This window comes from Achroia grisella, unplaced genomic scaffold (genome assembly GCF_030625045.1).
Source record: "Achroia grisella isolate CSIRO2021 unplaced genomic scaffold, CSIRO_AGI_Agris_v1 utg856, whole genome shotgun sequence".
In the NCBI taxonomy this organism is placed as follows: domain Eukaryota; kingdom Metazoa; phylum Arthropoda; class Insecta; order Lepidoptera; family Pyralidae; genus Achroia; species Achroia grisella.
This window is the reverse complement of record NW_026713045.1, coordinates 1239391-1259479: the sequence shown is the minus strand read 5'-3', so window position 1 is coordinate 1259479 and position 20089 is coordinate 1239391. Positions and strand designations below refer to the sequence as shown.

At 31.5% G+C, this 20089-nt stretch overlaps 1 protein-coding gene across 3 annotated transcripts in view; it reads left to right on the top strand.

Annotated features, from left to right (window-relative positions):
- LOC131852705 (protein ultraspiracle homolog) overlaps positions 1 to 20089 on the top strand; it is a 51204-nt gene that overhangs the window by 9580 nt on the left and 21535 nt on the right. Inside the window, exons 2-3 of one of the 3 annotated variants that reach the window (XM_059203420.1) lie at positions 7863 to 8120; positions 16479 to 16689. In XM_059203420.1, coding sequence (XP_059059403.1) covers positions 7937 to 8120; positions 16479 to 16689 — 395 coding nt within the window. In that variant the 5' untranslated portion in view covers positions 7863 to 7936. The remainder of the gene's footprint in view (positions 1 to 7862; positions 8121 to 16478; positions 16690 to 20089) is intronic. The other 2 variants (XM_059203421.1, XM_059203422.1) reach the window with 2 other exon arrangements.

Here is a 20089-nt window from a genome sequence, read left to right as displayed (position 1 = left end):
GGGTCAAGTCTAGGACGGCCGTTTGACTTTGGTCTCGTAATCTCGTTTTTTTTCTTACGTTGCAGTCACAGAGAACTTTTTAATATACTAACTGGCTACTGCATTATGTTATTTGCGTGAAACAGTGACATTTCATTCAGATGACGTATTTGAGTGTTAATGTATAAATACATAACCCAGATTACAAGATTATTTCATATTAGTTATCCACCGCCGTATCATTTATGATGAACTCGATTGTCAAGCGGTTTGGCACACCGTTTTGGATCCAGTGGTCCCAGGTTCTGTTCCTGGTATGGTGCAAACATTTGTACACATATATGTGTTTATATTGGTCCTGCTGTTTTCTTAAGTATTTAGAATATAACTATTTCTAATTTTCTATCATTTGTATAGTATCCATAACACAAAATCTACTTACCTTGTGACTTGTGACTGGTGCTGTATAAATTAACAAGGGTTATTATTGTTTTTTTTTTATTAGCGATGAATGTTTCTATTTGTTGTCCGATGAAAATGAAAGTACTTAGATATGTTTAAACAAATGAGTCGAGATTCCGATAAGGTGTGCGCGCGCGTCGCTATTGTCAATGTTAATTGTAGCTGGCGGCCGCTCGTCAAGTCAAGGTCGGCGCAGATCGATAGCTGCGGTGGACTGGGTAGAGGGGGGGGGCGACGGTTCTCCTCATGCACGAATGCACGTCATACAGACCAAGGAAAGTATTTGAAAGTGGAAACATTCTTTGATAAGACAGCAAACAGTTCCAAGCACTATGCGTAATCTCACTGTGTACATTCTAATGTAGATTATATAAATAGGTATTTATCTCGTATACATACTATCTTCTTCGTTTTTATAAAAACCAGTTCTTCGTAATAATTTTAGTGACATCATAATATTTTTTTTCAAATATCATATAATGATTTTTTTCAATGATCAAGATCTGTTTTACGTTGTAACTTGGTTTGGAATTAAAAATAATTTCCAAATCTAGTCCTACTAGATACCTCAACTAGTACGCATAATATTGATGATACACAATTTAGTGCAGTTGTAACTTTTCACAAAATGCATAATTCTGTTCTTAATTTGGAGAAAGTAGATAGGTGTGACTTTTAAGAATAAACTGTAAAAACCTAGGGTGTATTGTTTATTAAATTAATGGATTTTCATGACATGTCACATGAGACCCTACTTAGGTCCTGCGTCATGTGATCAGTCCTTCAAGTTAATAGAAATTTTTAAAAATGAAGTGCAGATATTTGATTCTATCTAATATTTCCCCCTATCTGGGTTCTACATTCTGATATTAAATTGATTGATTATCTATCAATAAATAAATATAATTCAGCATAATATCCAACTATATCGAAATTTGGTTTTACCCTTGCTAATCTTAATGGCTGACATAGAAAAGTAGGAAGGATACTTTTCATTACCTAACATAACTCTTTAGTGCATTACTCTTTTACTGTTTGCATGCCGTAACATATTGATCTAAATGTAAGAATTGTAAGTAATATGGAATGCAATAAATATTGTATTGAGTATTATACTGTACACAGTACTGTATCGAGAGTATATTAAAAGTTTTATCCGCATTTCGAATATTGCAAACATTAATAACATTTTGCAATCTTCCCTCCAATTACCATACTACAACATACATATAAAACATACCAACTGCGATACCTATCCATGCTTCTAGTCATAGGAGATACTGTTTTTACACCTTTTTTTATTATCTACTCGAAGTTTGGGTAAATTGGAAATATGTTTGGGAATGTATAAAAGGTTTTTATTGATTATTATGTCTGCCTGTTCGGAGGTTGTCATCACATTGCTTTTGTATAGTATATAATATACCTACATGTAAACATTTCACTTCCATCGTGTTTATTGCCGGTAATAGTGTCCGCTTACTCATTGTTGGGACCATTCCTTTGTGTGGCTTCAAGTTTGACATATTGTAATATAATAATGACTATACATTTGCGTCACGTGTAGGGTCACTAAAATGTACGTATTTTCATAACGTATTCGGAATGTCTATCAGATAAACAGGCGAAAACTATGAGTGTTAGGATCTCTTTCAAGTAAGAAAGTAGCATTCTGGTAAATAAATATACAGAAGTTTAAAAAAAAATTATTTGTTCAGTATATATAGTAAATAATATAGGTGTATACTGAACTAATTACTAATTCAACAACTTTTTTTTAACAATTTGAGGAATTACTAATTATACAATTTATCATATACATTTTTTTATTAATTGTATCATTATTAACAATTGTTACCAAATTGGATTCTGATTTGTTGTTGTATTTTATATGTACTAGTGGTCACGTAATGATTGAAATTCGACCATTATTATTTAAATTATAAGTTTGAACATTATTAAGGTTCTATTGTTAAGGCTTTGACTTCTACAATCACAGGTACTGGCAGTCGCACAGGCAATAAACAAGAGAGTTTATATCCGTGTGTGTGACATATAGTATGTGTAATATTTTTGTTATTGATATAGTATTTCTTATGCTTGATTTTAAAAAGAAACTGTGTTTTCCACTCCTCTATATTAACTACTAGCTGTACCCGCGACTTCGTCCGCGTGGAATTTAACAAAAAAGTTAATTAGAGATTTTTTTCTAAAATAAAAGTATTCTAGGTTACTCCTTATTACATCAGCTACCTGCTAATAAAAGTCCCGTTAAAATCGGTCCAGTCATTTCAGATATTAGCCGGAACAAACGGACAAAATTTAAAAAAAAATTATTTTGGTGTACATATGTACCGTATTTATATTCATATGCATGTAGTAAAAAACGGTTATTTCAATTTTACAAACAGATACTCCAATTTTATTTATATGTATGCGTTTATTTATACTACTCCGTCCGCAATTTTCGTATTAATGTATTGATATACATATATGTATATCAAATTCCCAAGATGGTTAACGTTCTGAGAATTTCCATTATTAAAGTACGTTATTTGACGAAATTAGCAATGATGTGTAATGTTTATTAGACCCAAGATATTGATTTGTTGCTTTCAATAAACTAATACAATATAGAACCTGTCGCCACATCCCACAGGAGGCGCTATCAATTTCATAGATTTGAGGTTGTCAAGGTTACCGCCTGATTGACAGGTTCGGGTAATGTGGACCCAAAATACATACTTAAAGACATCCCATATCAAGCATAAATGGATGTATAATTCGCGCCTGAATGAGTTCTTTAGAATTCTGAAGCATATTCGGCAACCCACGTAATAAATAAAATATTACGTACTAGCTGTGCCCGCGACTTCGTATGTGTGGTTATTGGAACAAGGTTATAATTTTATTTGAGGAGCTATTGCAATAAAACGAATGCAAATGTATGTTACGGGAAACTTGCATTCAATTGGTCAGTCATTTCTGATATTAGTGTGCAAAAATTCAGTCATAAATTCTAAGAGCTATTTGTTTAGTTTGGTTTAAAAGGGTTTTTTTAGAAATATATCATATACTTACATACAGAGACGGCTTGTTTACTATTTTATAATATGCATGATTTTTACTGCTTGTAATATTATAATACTAGTTGTTACTCGCGACTTCGTTCGCATTCATTATTTTTTATTAAAATACTATCTCACATATCACTCGGATATAGCTAATGTTAACATTAGCTATATCTGAGTGAAAGTTCCACCAAAATCGGCTCAGACGTATCAGACATTAGCAAAAACAAACAGACGACAAAAATATTTTAAATTGATTTATTGGTGTAAGTACCGTTTATACTTTCATATGATTGAGCGCTCACTTTGAAACTACAAATAGACACTTCGATTTCTTATTTATATAGATCAATATCATAACAAGTAAATTTTAAATAAGCGAAGATAGTTTTTTCGATTAGGTAATAATAATAATTTGTTTTATTACTTTTTCTAAGTATATTTTTATTGAATTGGCAAATTATGTTGGTATGATTCTGTGCTCATGCTGGGCTCATAAGTACCTAACAAGCATAAGACACCAATTTTGTATTCACGAAATGGTATGTATCAAATTAGGCATTCACGTCACCCATTCATACGAATATAAACTAGCGTCGCCAATTTAATGCAATTACTATAAACTACTTGTCTCTAACATCTACGTAGCAGTCAATTTATTTATTTTTAGCCACGTACTGCGCCTCTCTGGGCTCTAGGTTAACAGTTAATAATATCAATAATCTCATTAATAATGACTACATTTACGTAGAGAATACTGAGGTAGTGTTAATTAAATACGTATCCATTATTCTAATCCGAATTACCCATATTAAACCTGTGGACTACTACTATTTATTTAATTACCTTATTTCGTATGTCTTTTAGTGATATACTAATACCACCAAAACATACTTACTACTTGATTCGGTGATTGAAAGGTTTCTTAATGTACACGTTATATAATAAAAAAAAACAATTATTTATAACGTACACGTGATATCATAAAAATGTAAGTGATAGCTGTTCTGTAAGTACATGTAAATCAAAATATCATTCAAGAATTTAATGTAGGCACGCATAATTGGTAAAAGGTTAACTTTAAGCAAGCCCTCTTTTCACCATTTTTGTCAGATTTTGGTTGGTTAATTTACATCACATATAAGCTCTACTGCACCACCGCCATTGATGATTTGATGAGAATCATTGGCAGTTTTATATATTCTTCACCTATGTTTAAAATAGAAGTGTTCTTTATATTTATTGTTTTATACACCTTTTGTCACTGCGCTCTGCTGTAATATACATCTACAAGCATCTCTCCTTTATCATTTATTATAATTGGTTTCTATATCGGTTTTTAAATTTCAGCGATACCTGATTATATAGAATAAAATTCTTTAAATGTACAACTAAAGATCTTCAAATAAATGGAATAAATGTAGAATACTTTCCATTTAAAAAATGTATTATTACTTAGACGCAGAGATTAAATAGTAATATCGTCCAATGATGGTAATCCAGCACAGTCAAAGTGGTTGCTCAGGTTTTTTATTTTTTCAAGTTAGCTCTTTTTATTTCGGGACTTTCCACCTAGGTATTAATAAAATTAGGCATACAATGCTTTTCATTCATCACTTTACGCATTGCTACTTCAACGTGTATTTGTATTTCAAAGTATTTGCCCAAACGATGTTAGTTTTTTCTTCATTTTCGTACAACTGATATCATAAATAAATATTAAGTTAACATTAACATGAATATCAGCCTATATCGATGGTAGTATTTTAGAATTTCGTTATGCCAATTTTTTTCTTTCTTTTTTAATTCGACTTTGGTGGCTTTCAATGTCAGGCAAATCTTATCTGCCAACAAGTTTACACACTTGGAAAAAAATTCCAAGAAAATGTTGCTCATGTAAAAGTAATAAAAATTGACAGTGTTATTTGGTACAATCTTTTTGCAGGCGATGTTGTGTTATTAATATATTATAATTTATTATAAGTACCTAAAATTATTATTTTTTAACCAATTTCTTAGTTTACTAGGTAATAAGAGAATAAATTACACATACCGTGTTAGTGTTTTTTTTTCTGAATACACAAAATCATACTTATGAATAAAAATGTTTGCATCGTGCGAGGAATTGAATTCGCGTTCATTGAAAGTAAGGTGCTGTGTTACCATTACACTACTGAGACCATCGGAAGTTATTTGTGAGCTAGTGCTTCAAACTCATATTCATTAATATTATATAATTTTTTTTAAATTTTTTCTTAGTACTTAATTAGTAATTAGAAAGGAATAATACTTTTTCTTCCAAAAACTTAGTTTTAAGCAATTATAGAGTAGACCTTTTTTTATTTTATCGCCACATTCGGACGTATGAATTGTACTTAGATTACCGGATATATCTACCATTATTTTTATGGTGCGTCTATGGGCAAGGCCGCACATGTGTCATAGAGCCTCAGACTGATATAAACAAACAAGTATTGGACGATTTTACAAGTACGAACACGGCTGTTACTTTATTAAGGATGCTAAATATGATTCCTATAAGTAATTCTATGAAATCTCAAATAATTTATTCTGTAAAAATCTATTTAAAGGTTGCCTTTTGTATTAAACTTATTTCTTGTAATGATAAAAAATAAATAGATAAAATAGAATTCTTATTCTTAAGTAGTTACTTACACTTAAGTGGAATATAAATATAATCTTAAAAAGAAAGTTTATAAAATATGCTTATTATTATGACATTGCTACAAACACGACAGTCATAATGACATGATCAACTGATGCGTAAATTCAATAACATTACTAAAAATAAAATACTGACAACACTATGATCGAATAATATGTAGGTGTATTTTAATTGATATATCTATTTTTATAGATAGCGTAAAAGGAATTCAACTAATTATTTTGTTTGTTATGAAATCGAGCTAATCTCGAAATGAATGACTCGTTTTCGAATGGTATTTAATTTCAAATGTAGATACCACCGTAAAATCTTTTTATTAGCAAGAGATCATTGTGAGATTTCGCTCTGTTAGTAACAAGGCGAATATAATAGCAAACCTTGTTGTAATCAGGACAAATTAACTCTTCAGCATTTTGCCATTGAGAACGTTTTTGTATTGTTTATTAATGTAACAAATTCCACACTTTACCGTCTGTATTGTGTATAGACACTATGATACGTGTCGCGTGATGTAACCTTTGCTTGATTAGGCCATTGCTTATGCCTTATTGATTATGTTACTCCCATATTGCCATAAGACATTACTTTCTTCAGTTTTTGCTGTTCTAATCGACTCTATCGTGGATGGAATATATTTGTCTGTGATTTCATAGACTACACGTCTCTGTCTAGTATGTCATGCTACAATCTAATGAAGTTTAGAATGTGAACAGAGTTATCCCATTCTTATAACTCGGATATTGCCAAATTGAGTATTAAATATACCTAAAGCAATTACAGAAATGTACTCGATAGACACAATGGAGGGATTGCTGGTTAAGTAAAATATAAATATTGTTTGTTAACCGATATTGATTCCACCTAGGTACATGTAGGTATAGGTATATACTTTAATGCTTTGTTGAGTGAGATAGCAAATTTTTAAATGGTAGGGGCTAGCGCTGGGAGTTCGGTCCACGCGTGACGTAAAATATAATTACAGAAACGCGCCGCAGCCACGATCATGAAGGCCAACTGCTAACAACTCCAATTATTTAGATGATTCCATCCCAACTCCCAACATATACATAACTACGTAACCATAAAAATCTTAAAATTATCTAGTTCATTTCGGTATCATTTACGAGCAAATGGCAAAAAACGTGATTATAGCAACTCGTTTTACTCAATATAAAATCAGAATTATTCACGTATGATTGTATACGGACCTTGAGCGCTTCGGGTGAGACCTTCACGCCGGTAACCGCGCGGAAGTCGGCGGGTACTAGCGGGTACCTATGTTTTTTGTCAAATTTGAGCTTGTTGAATTGCGCATTAGTCACTAGTTAGGCACCAGTGAGTGTGTTTTATTACTTGCGGCGCATTGTTGACGAGCTGCACTGATATCGTCGCGTCGCGTCGCGTCGGGTGCACACTATCGTTATCATCAATGTCACAACACAACGATGTCTAGATTGTCCCCTACACGGACAGTATTGTAATGCCATGTTGTGCTCTTATCTCGATACTCGTTTAGTCGGTCTCGGTCGCCTTCACTCTTCATTATATTTACATTCTTAATCGTTAACATCATTATTCGCGGATTCGATCATTCGGGCGCAAATTGTTCGTGACAGTCGCATCAGCGTGACGTGGGGCCGTCGGTTGACGTGTAATCTGTGCAGTGTAGTCGCGATTCTCGGCGAAGTGCAGTAGCTCTGTTGAGTCTTTAGTGATGTGAGGATGCTAGTGCGTGGTCATGTCAAGCGTGGCGAAGAAAGACAAGCCGACGATGTCGGTGACAGCGCTGATGAATTGGGCGCGGCCACCGCTGTCGGGCCCGCAGCAACCATCGCCCGCAACACCGGCGCCCGTCACCGGCTTTTTGCAGCCGCTTCCAACACCCTCGACAATTTCCAGCGACAGTTCACTAGACATGCAATGTAAATATGTATTTCACTCATAAGGGCACCTTGTTAATGACAGTTTATTGCCTTCTATTTATCAGAGATTCCGATGTATGTAGATAGTGAAGTAAATGCGACGGTTTACTAATATTTAGGCCGACGTGTCATTAACAGGAGACCTTTTAACTTATTATTATAGGAATATTAGTATAACTATATTTTATAATTATACAGTCTAAGGCGACTAAAATAATTCTCAGTACATATTACAGAAATAGGGGAACCTTGAGGATAATCAATAAATGGGCACTTTCAAGTTTTATTCAACGCTATAGGTATGAGGTTGAATTATTTATTCGTCTACCTATTCCATTTTTTTTAATCGCATCTACGATGTATTTGTCTAATTATGGTATTAAAATATTTACATAAATACGTAACACTAATTTATATATAAATGAAACATGTTTTATCAGTTTACTTTTTCCAGAAATTGGATCTACGTATGTAGTAGGATTATAAAAAACAAAAAATATATTTTTTGTTTATGTTATATCAATCGCGAAACAAAAAAAACTTGTATTATGTTTAAGGAACACTTAAAAATGGAATGGGTTGTGAACCTATGTGTATGTGTATAAAGTTAACTCTATGAAACACACGTGTCCATACATGTATGTTTCACAGAGTATACTAATTATTAACTAATAATTATTAACTACTATTAAATTAAACCAATCTCAAGTATATAGTATGAAATACCTTTTTTTAAATAAATATTTGGTCATATTTTTTGTTTATATAATGTATAATTTAAATGCACTTGTAAAAATAAATGCCTGATTTTAATGTGGTTATAAAATCAAACCAAATATGTTATATGCAAATAGTACCTACCATGAAGAAATGGTTTTAATCATCATTACTCAGCCTTTGTGCCATTAGAAATAAATATTTTAATAAGGCGTTTCATAACTGAAATTATTTTTTTATTGCAGTAAATACAAAATAAACTTTAATATTCGATATTATTTTAAATAAGCTTAGGTTTCCTGAAGTTCCGTTTTGTCTTTTTGGATTGTATTTAAAATATCATTAAGATTTGTAAACAAGTCTTGTCATTGTTTTGTGTTTTGTCCTTTTTCCAACCAATAAATTTTATGTAGCCATTTCTATGTGCTGTTACTACGAGTAATTATCACTATATTAATTGAATAATGTAGGGGTACTTTATGTACTTTTTACGCACAGTACAAAAAGTAATCGTTATTTTCTAATGAGTTTGATAATAACACACTGTATACTAGATGAAACGATCACTTTGAGTCGTTATATAACATCTTTCATATTTGCATAATATTCTGTTTATTAACACAATATTGTAATTTATTCCGAGTACCCCGTTTCATCCTACACCTTTTCCATCTTAACGTGTACTAGATAGATTAAACATTTTAAGTACAGCGTAGGTATGTATATGTTAACTGAAATGTGAAATTGAATTCTTTAGCGATATTTGAAAACAACTGTAATTTTTGTACTCTGCATTCGTTATAAGTACGACTGCTATCATAATTTAATTTTAGTTCTAAATTAATATTAATAATATTTTTTAATGACATTAATGTGTGAAATCTTCGTTTTCTTGCCGGTAGAAGATGGCTATAGGAGTAAAAGACGTTATTTCTAAATTCTAGGTCTGTGATATTTCATCTTTTTTCCTATTTAGTTTAGTGACATTTCATTGGTTACTTAACTTTTTCTCAGATTCACGTGGAACTTAGTTTATAATACACTAATTCAGTTATTTATCAATTCCATTCCAGAAGACAATGATGACTTGCAAATTGTCGTTTTAAATATTGTGAAATCGATCGTGACATTTTAGAGTTCGGTTCCTGAATATGTAATCGCAGATCCTTTGCAAGATGGATTACCTTATTGTCTGTCCGCCAAAGGTCCTTTTTTCGGCTAAATGCCATTAAGCTGAAAATGTCAAGCAGTCCCCTACTAAAGTTTGTAGTCGCATAAAATTTATAATTTAACACGTTAAAGACCGCATGCCCACTGGTGGTCACTTCACAACGAAAGTACATTTATACCTTGGGACCGGATGACTAAATAATGTCTACCTCAAATTATTGTACACTAAAAACATATTTAAAAAATAATATACGTAATTAACAATAAAAAAAAATCCCTATCCTATCCCCCGGTCCATATGTGAGAAATAGATTTTTCAATGCAGGCTTCGACATGTTAATAACTTTATGTAATTAATCTCACTGTAATTGACGTGCGGTTAAAATCCAGCATACTATACTAGCTATTCGCCCTGGCTCCGCATGTATTATATACATAAACCTTACACTACGGTTTACATGTATTATATATATAAACATGTTCATCTAGAATCACTCTATCTATTAAAAAAAAACACTTCAAAATCCGTTGCGTGGTTTTAAAGAATTAAGCATACATAGGGACAGACAGCAACAGCGACATTATTCTATTCTATGTAATGATGATGATACAATACACTATAAAATTGTAGATACTATTTAGAATAGAAAATCCTTTATTCAAATAAACTTAATTGAAGCACTTTTGAATAGACACAGTTATCTTTATTCTACCGCTCATTCAGAAAACTGTCTCATCATAAGAAGAACGAGCAAGAAACTTGCGTGTTGCTCTTTTAAATTTAATATTTAACGATATTTTATATATTATAATTGTACTCATAATTTTTATCGTAGTTTTTAAATGCATAGCAAATGAGAGACATTTTCAGTTAGATGTCTTAATTTGGGTGTTTGATGTTTATCGTCATGTAGGTTAATTTATTCGGGTGCTTTAATTTGTTCTTATATTAAACAATTTTTATGTAAGAAAGCCTATTACAGGATAGACGAATTCATAGATGATAACATATCAAGTAAATAATTAGTTTATTAGCATACAACGTTATAATTTAATTTTCTCATTGCTTTCTTGATTTAATTATTTTAGAAATATGAAAACGTAGCGGTTTTAGTATTGACTGCCGCATGCATTCTTATGTAAAATGTGAATACTATAACTATCAGATGGCAATTGTAAGTAGCTTTGACGTGGTCTAGTGTTTTGAGTAGTCATGCTCACTAAAATGTCCAGACTTGTGGCGGCGTGGTGGGCCGGGTCATTGGGCTCCCTAAAATATGGTCGAGCGCAGTGATGGCTGGCTCATACGTCATACTCGTGAACGGGTGCTGCTTGTAGGGACTGGTCTGCTCTAATCAGTATGACTGATTTCTTCTTATTAATTGTTTAACCAGTTGGTTATATATTCAATATTTTTTCTATTTGAGTATTTAATTGTATTAGTGCTAATCGGTGGTTTGTATTCACACACTTAAACTTAAAAATGTAAAGTAATAATAAAATTATTTAAAAGAGCAACACGCAAGTTTCTGGCTCGTTCTTCTTGTGATGAGGCAGCTTTCCGAACGAGCGGTAGATTAAAAAAATGTAATGACTATTCAAAAGTGCTTCAATGTAAGTTTATTTGAATAAATGATTTTCTATTTTATTCTATTCTTAGTGCAAAAATATATGAAATGGAAAATTGGCTCAACTTGAAGATATGTTAAAACAATATACCTTCTTTTTGAAACTCTTTGAAAAACTTGTATATTTCTTGAGAAGTACTTAGTTCATTTCATAGGAGACTAGGCTGGACTTTAGCATGAAAAAGAAACTTATCACTAGATAGTCATAGAATATTTTTAGTTCGTAGTATATAATTGGCTAATAACTTAGATTAGCTTATCATTTTACTTTATCTTGCTGACTTGGTTTACCAAGTAGGTATGATAAAAATGAGAAATTGATGGGTGTATATTGGAATTGTTTCTATATTTCCTCCGTTACATAAGGTTTTTAGCTTCAGATAATTTTTAAAAGAAATATACTGTATTTTTTCTGCCGTTCAGTTTGTAATGTAGAGACGAGAAGAGCTGGAAAGAAGGTCAACGGTATCTCTTTTTAAATCAAACATTAATATGTTAACATATTTTGATTTCATCGAGTAGGCATATATGATTTCTCAATTCTAAGTACATTATTAATTTTTACCTTTTTTGGTACGGTAATACATAATTCAATAATATGTAATAAATAATAATATTTCAAATGTAAATTAAGATGTTTGCATCGTCTATGTCTATTTGTATATATATATTTATCTTAATGGCCGTCACTTTCCCTTAATCCTTATTTTGATTTCAACGGATATTAAGCCTTTAAAATAACTACACTAATAATTCTACAGTAATCCTACTCTTTATATGAAGCATGATATAAGTTATCACCAATACTATAGCTTAAACAAAAACTGGCAAAATTCCTTCTGTACATATATTTATTAAAGCTCACATCTAAATCTTTTACCATAAAATTCCCAAACATAATATATACGTAAACGTGCTTACATATTTATTCATATTATTTACTTTACGTTGAATTTATTTTTGGATATCAAATATTCAGTGCAAATGTATTTTACTCTCGGAAATGAGATCATTTGATGTTCTGTATTTAGTCCTACCTTGAACCTTATCCACTTAACTTTATAATTTAAATTTACCCGTGCTCCTGATGTCCCCCCACTGATTAGGTTATAAGGCAGAAAAGATACAGATTGAATCAATGAATACATTACCTTGAGGAATTTCCATTTGGCGCTTTTGGTCCGTTCTAGGTCGAAATCGGAATGTATAAAAACAGTTTGGTATGCCAGAATTGTCTAAAACTTTTGATCAGACTGATGGTAAAAGTTTCTTTATATAATTTTTATTAACAAATTACTGAAAATTTATTTAATGAAAAACCTATTATCAAAGCAATACTAATGTCAAATATTATTGTTACTTCTGTTTAGCTGTGATGAAACACTGTATAATAAATTTAATTTGTATTTCTAAGTGAATTCTCTTTCATTCTTATTCTTTTCATATTTGTACATGCTAAACTTTATCACACGTGGGTGGTAAAAGGTTATACCGCAGCGTATATACGTCACTAACATCAGGGGCTGAATTGTGTAATTCTATTGCCAACAAATCTCATTTACAACATCTTGAAATGGCAATCTGCTATTATTGATAACTTTCGACCTTCTACTTGAAAAACTTATTCTAAGGTTTGCAACTGAATCTGTCAATTAGGAAAGCCCTACATTTGAGGAATATTATTATATGAAAATGTAGATTGCCAACCCTAATGGACCCTCATTAAGGTTAGTAAATACACCGTTGAATTGACATTGTAATTTATTTGGATTTATGAAATTTTTGCGCCGATTCTATCAGTCAGGTGTGAATCAATCTATACAAAATAGAAAATTCGCTATAGCTAGCTTCTATATAGAAACTTGCACTTAATTCTATATAGATTTCTAGTAACTATATAGATACAGGTGCATTACTAATCTGATTTTTTAAAATAATCTTTATTAATATGTATAATTATTTTTAAGTTTTTTAGAATGGAAAAAATATTATACATCTCGCCCTATTACGAAAGTAGCAAACGTACAAAAAATATTTACTCTTTACGAATAAAAGTAAAAAGTATGTCAATATTTCTCAGGAAATAAGTTAAAAATAAAATACTATTCCAAACCTGGAACAGTCGTAGGTAGAGCCGAAATTATTACTTTGTCATATCGTGCTTTCTCCTAAATTTTATAAATGCACTAAAATCCCTATGAGATGATTGATTGAATTAATCTCTTTGTAAACAAATCAACAAACTCATGTTCGTGTTTATAAGTTTCAGATACCATTTGTTGTTACAAAATTGTAATCCGTAATGTCACTCTAGTATTATCATAAATTGTTTAGCTCCTGATTTAGTTAAAATATATTACAATTTCAAGTTGTTTAGTTTTCAAAATTTATTGCTATACCTGGAGTCCTTAAAACACCGCTTTATACAGATTATGAGGGTATAGTTTTGTATAACACTGTATTTAATGGTCCTTTTTTCCTAGAGCGTAAAATTAACATAATATAGTATGAGTAATTGAGTACATTATCATACATAGGTGGATTTTATAAACAAAATCTTATTATGATTCGTGTAAAGCAGCGTTTTTAGATTTGCCGTTTTTGTTAGGTAACATAGTGCCTTCTAAGCATATATTTCTGATTATTAACTTGAAATGACGATTTCTCACGGGTTGAACAATATTATGTAGCCTTTGTTCACCTGGAATATATACCATTCGTGAATAGGGGATTGCCTTCTACATACACTTATACAAATACACACTTATACTATAGTAGTGTGTTGAATTCAGTTTCTCTATTTCCGTATTTGTCGATCTTAATACTTTAATAGTTGTGAATTATTTTGAACAAACGGTTAATTACAGTTGTTAGTTTAATAAAATAATTTCATGCTATCCTTATAGTCATTGCAGCATCTTTTTTTGTTCAACCAATCTTGAATGGGAAGATAAAAAAATAAGTCAGTATGTCTTATTCTTATTCCTTTTTTAAATCATTCCATTTGTATTATATAATAGATTCATATAAGAATTAGGTTTTTATGGCCATAGACACATTATAGTTAATTGAATAATTTGATTTTACGATCTCAAGTCACATAATTTATGCAGTCACAATAATAATGAGAACTCTAACCATTTAAGTGGAAAGTATTAAATGCATGTAATTGGCATTATAGCAATGGTATCGTGATGATATTTATATATGTATATAATCATATTATGTATGCTAAAAATCTGTCTATCTGTCTGTCTATTTGTTTGTTACAATTTCATTACTAAACGTCTCAAACTATCTTAATAAAATGTGAAGAATGATTAAGTAATTAATTAATATTTTTCAACTCGGAAAAATCAGACGAAGTAGAGGTGTCAGGTCCATTAATAATATATCTGTCAAATGGTATCCATATAATTATTTAGTCATTTTAGCAAATTCTGCGGACTAATAAATCAGTGTTATATTAATACGAAAATTTATAATTGCCTTCTACAAACCATCTTTAACATATCTACGAACTTTCAACGATTAATCTACTGTATTAAAATTCTAGTAACATATACTGATATAAAAGTAGTAATTTAAAAATCAGTTCATGTGAGCATATCTACGAAATACAAATAAATGAAGAGAAAGGCGACACAAAAGAAATTAAGCTATTGTCTTCATTATGACCGACTCTTAAAGAAACGAACGTCTCTAAATTATAGATACATATAAAATTTTGCACAGCGATTGACTATATGACTTGAGTAGACACTGAAAGATTTCCCAAAGATCCCATGGGAACACGCTCAATGGTTATGCAGGAAAAAAAGCTCGTGTGCAATAATATCTTTAAACTCTATAGTATTCTAATACACACAGAGGGTGGCTGCTATGTTTATTTGGTTTTTTGTCCGCTATTGACTGTAGCTCTCCGACTGGCTCCAACTAATGGACCGGTTTTGTCGGTTCAATACAAGAACTTTTTATTTTCCGGCGTATTAGACGTGCATACATTCTATGCATATTTTTTCACGACTTAGCTGAATGGAAGAATAAATTCATCTGGTCGCCATACTATTCATTTGGTTCGGAAGCGAGGGTTTAATATTCTTTTTTTTTGGAGGTTTTAGTTTCATACGAAGATTAAGTACACGTATATAATTGGTATAAAATGTGTATAAGATGAACAGGAGAGTAAGCGAATTTAATTCCTTTTAGAATCGAAACAGATTCTAAAAGGAATCAAATCTGTACCCAAATTTTCGAATGAAGACATTAGGCACAAATAAGAAAGTTATATTGTTAGTCTGTTGAAAATGTAAAGCGTAAAATGAGTTTCTACTAATATAACAATTTTATAATCAGCAATTTACAATAATGAAACTTTTATAGCAATTTCTGATACAAAGATGACAGTTGGATGAATTGTTGTTGCTGATATTTATATATTGCTCGGCTCAGCTTTTTTGTGACTCTCTCTGTCTAGCGGCTTCACTAATGCGAACCCTTTATCTTGGAACTTCTGCGAAATATTTAGTAAAACCTCACGCCATAAAAGGGATATGTATTCAGAATGTGACGTTCATAAAATTTTAGTCTATTCTTTGAAATTTACTCCTGACTGACTCAGTGACCTACCACTGTTTTATATTTTTTACTTATTACTAAAGCCATCTAAATTCGATTATTATAGTGAACCTCTTGGATTTGATCATTATTTTGAAAGACAGGTGTTGTCTGCCAAAATGAAAATCCGCATCTGCCGCATTGCTCTGAATTGTTTTTATTTTGGCTCGTTTATTAAGTATTTTTGTTCTCTATTCTATTGTTGAATTCATTTTTTTGTTGGCAGGGCTGAACCTTGAGAATAGCTTCATGAGCAGCCCCGTCTCCCCGCCAGAGATGAAGCCAGACACAGCGATGCTGGACGGGTTACGGGAAGATGCAACTTCTCCGCCTAATTCCTATAAGAATTATCCGCCTAACCATCCTCTGAGTGGCTCAAAGCACCTATGCTCAATATGCGGAGATAGGGCATCAGGAAAACATTATGGTGTATTCAGGTATGTATATTTATAATAAGTGTTTCAATTTATTATTAAAATAATTTAGTACTTTGACATTTCTTGGAAAAGATGATTATGAAATACTACCGAGATTGTAGGTTTATACGTGTACCTACGTATGACTTCATTTTGAGTTAAATATAACTAATCTGTACACAAACGTGACAGATTATAACTATAGACGTTACGTGAGTTACGTTATTAATGCAATCACATGATATCCCAGTGTAGGACTAGCTATACAGAATCGTTCAATGTATAAAAAGACTCATCATAATTTTACTACATGCTTTTTATATAGATACTAATACTATAAAGAGGTTCAGTTTGTGCTGCAGCTTGGAAGATCAGGGCAAAGTCGGGTAGCAAGTACCACGCGGATTTTTTTATTGTCAGATAGCCCGCTAATCGATGAAGAAACAAAAATGTTGCAAAATATTTATTAGATATAATGAATACTTAATTGTGTAAAATATATTAATAAATATTATAATTAATTAATACCTAACGTGATTATAAATAAAACTAATGGCATGGAATGTTCATAGTAAAAATGGGACACATAAAAGACCGGTTTGTTTTTGTAATTGGAACATTACAAACAAACTTAAAAATATTATATATTGGGTCTATATGTATTTTTATGTTGTAAACTAGTGTGATATACACTTCTATCTAATGAATTATTTATATAAGATATGCTTGGTGCTCGATTGAACACGAATTTGTTATCATAAAATATTGCATAATTTTTAAAAGCCCACGCAAAAAGAGGGATATATATTTAGCTTTCATTTTATTGTGACTACATGTGACATAACATTTACTCGGTATATATCGTACCTACCACCCACGCCTTTAAATGTGATTTTAATTTTGTATAAAAATATTAAAGGATCAGGTGTATTTATCTAACAGAACATTTGTCAGTTTTATTATTATATATTTCATACTTACTGAGCTCGCGACTTTGTGCCCGGTATTGTAATAGTTCATGACTTTATTGTTTATAAACCGATTGGAACAAAATACACTATATTTAAGTGAACGTACTACATTACATCAGACAAAATCGCATCAAATCGGTTAAACCGTTTCTGTTTACCGTGCCCAAACAGTAAGACAATAATTATTATTGGATCTATTTGGTTAATAACTACCCCAATAACAGTTATTCTCATATGTAGTCCATGTATAGACAGAGATCAAGTAGATTAAGTACATTTATTTTGTATATTTAGTTAGAAGTCTGGGGATCTATATCGTTATCACTACCAAAGGACAAGAAATGCTTGTATCACTGCTGATATGTACGCTATTGGTCGTTTGCTTTTTGTCTATTTTACTGATAGTAAATTTTGATTTTATATAATTATTTTGAACCCAAAAGTATTTCGAAACACTGAATTGACTTTTTAAACTACATCCCGAATTGATATGCGATACCTGCTGTAAATAAATTGTTTTAGTAATATACTGATGTATATCACGCGCAAGTGTGAGAAATAAGTTGACAGTTTTATAGTTTAGGTGAACGGTGCGACAGCACAGACAAACAAATATTGATTTTTGTATATTAGATTTTTATGGTATAATGATTATAACATGACATAACATAAAAAACAATAATGTTTATATGTTGTCACATTGTATTAAACTCAGTAGTAGTAGCTCAATTATTAGTTGGTCTAGCGAAGACCCAGTTACCTTTAGGTGACCATTTTTTTTATATAGATAAAACATTTACGTCACGCTTCTCTTCGTAATATTCTGAAACAAAAGAATACGCCAACCTTCATTTAAATAGACCACTGTCGCTTGATCGCATCCACATTCATCATAAATCTGTGTATTCATACAAACTCGCCGGTTATGAGTATTTTTAACTTGGCCCTTTTTCAACCCGTCACCTAATTGTTTGGCTTACGCAGGGTTGCTCACATTAAAATATTTAGTCTTTGTACGAAGAATAAAAAAATATAATATCTTGTACATTAACTCAATTTCACTCTCAAAACTCTCACTATTTTGACCGATTTTCGTAGGTCAAAATCTCGTACAAACTCGTACTCAAAAGAAAAGGTACTCTTAAAGCCAAAGATCTGGTTTTTGTACAAAAATTCTCTTATGTGGCATCCCTCGACATACGATTGTCTAGGGCGGCCTCTGCCTACAACTCCATTAACTTTCGCTCATTACCGATCTTATTCTCGTAGTTCTTTTTCCATCAATTATTTCCAAATGACCAAAGGGATGTAATATTCCCTTTCCTACTTTACCCTTTTGTTTCTATTATCGCTACATATTATACAAAAGTATACAATCAGAAACCCAGCGAAATGGTTAATAAAACTGAATATATTCAAAGTTCATCAAGAGATCGATTTATTCAGAAATGTATTTTTTTACTTTTCTAATATGGATAACCGATCGGTGTGAACTATTTGAAAACAGATCTAATCTAACAATATATCATTTCACTTACGTCCAAATATGTGATTCATCTGTATTACAATGCGTGACAATGTACATACATATGTATGCTGTAGCTTTAAAGTCGGTAAATATTTTATATGATTCTCCGTTTAATCATAGGTGACTTATATATGCATACCTTAAATACTTATACATGCTGGGAAGAGCGGAAAACCGTCTACAACGGTACCGACATTAGGATCGAACCTCCATGTGCCACACACGCTTCAAAGACCGTATAGTTGACGCCGTACTCTTGGAGATACCTGGCGGTGGCCAGCTCTGAATAACCGGTATATAACTAACATAAAAAAATATAGAAAGCAGTAACCTCCGTAAAATAAAACTGTTTTTACCTAAATGTAGTCTAAAGTACCTTAATCTGACAATAATACTGTCAGCAGTGAGTTTAACATGGATGTTACTCCCAGGGGTAAATATAAAAAAAAATATAATATTAATCTGTAGTTCAGGCAACTGTAAGGACTAGGGTTCATTCCCGGGAATTCTAGTCGAGAATTCCCGGGAAATCGTTGGGTTTTGTTCCCGGGAAATCAAGCTCGAGAAAAGTCGAGAACTCGAGAAATCAAGTACCTATATAGAAATTAAATTGCCGTTTGTTGTATTGCGTGGCGGCGCAATAATTTAAGATATTAAGGTTTTCTTCCATGTATTTTTTTTTGTTTTACAGAAACTATTTTTGTTTACAAGTTTAAGGTAGATTTTTTCTAAATAACCAGCCAAAAATGGTGCTGTCATTATAAATATAAGTTTGAATAATATTAGGTCCTAACATATGAAAGTGGTGTTTTGTAAAGGAGTATCCTGAAGTTTTTTTTTTTTTTCAAAATATAACATGTGTATTTAATCAAACTATGTACCATTGCTATTTATGCACTTTTGCCATCTCATAGGTACTTCA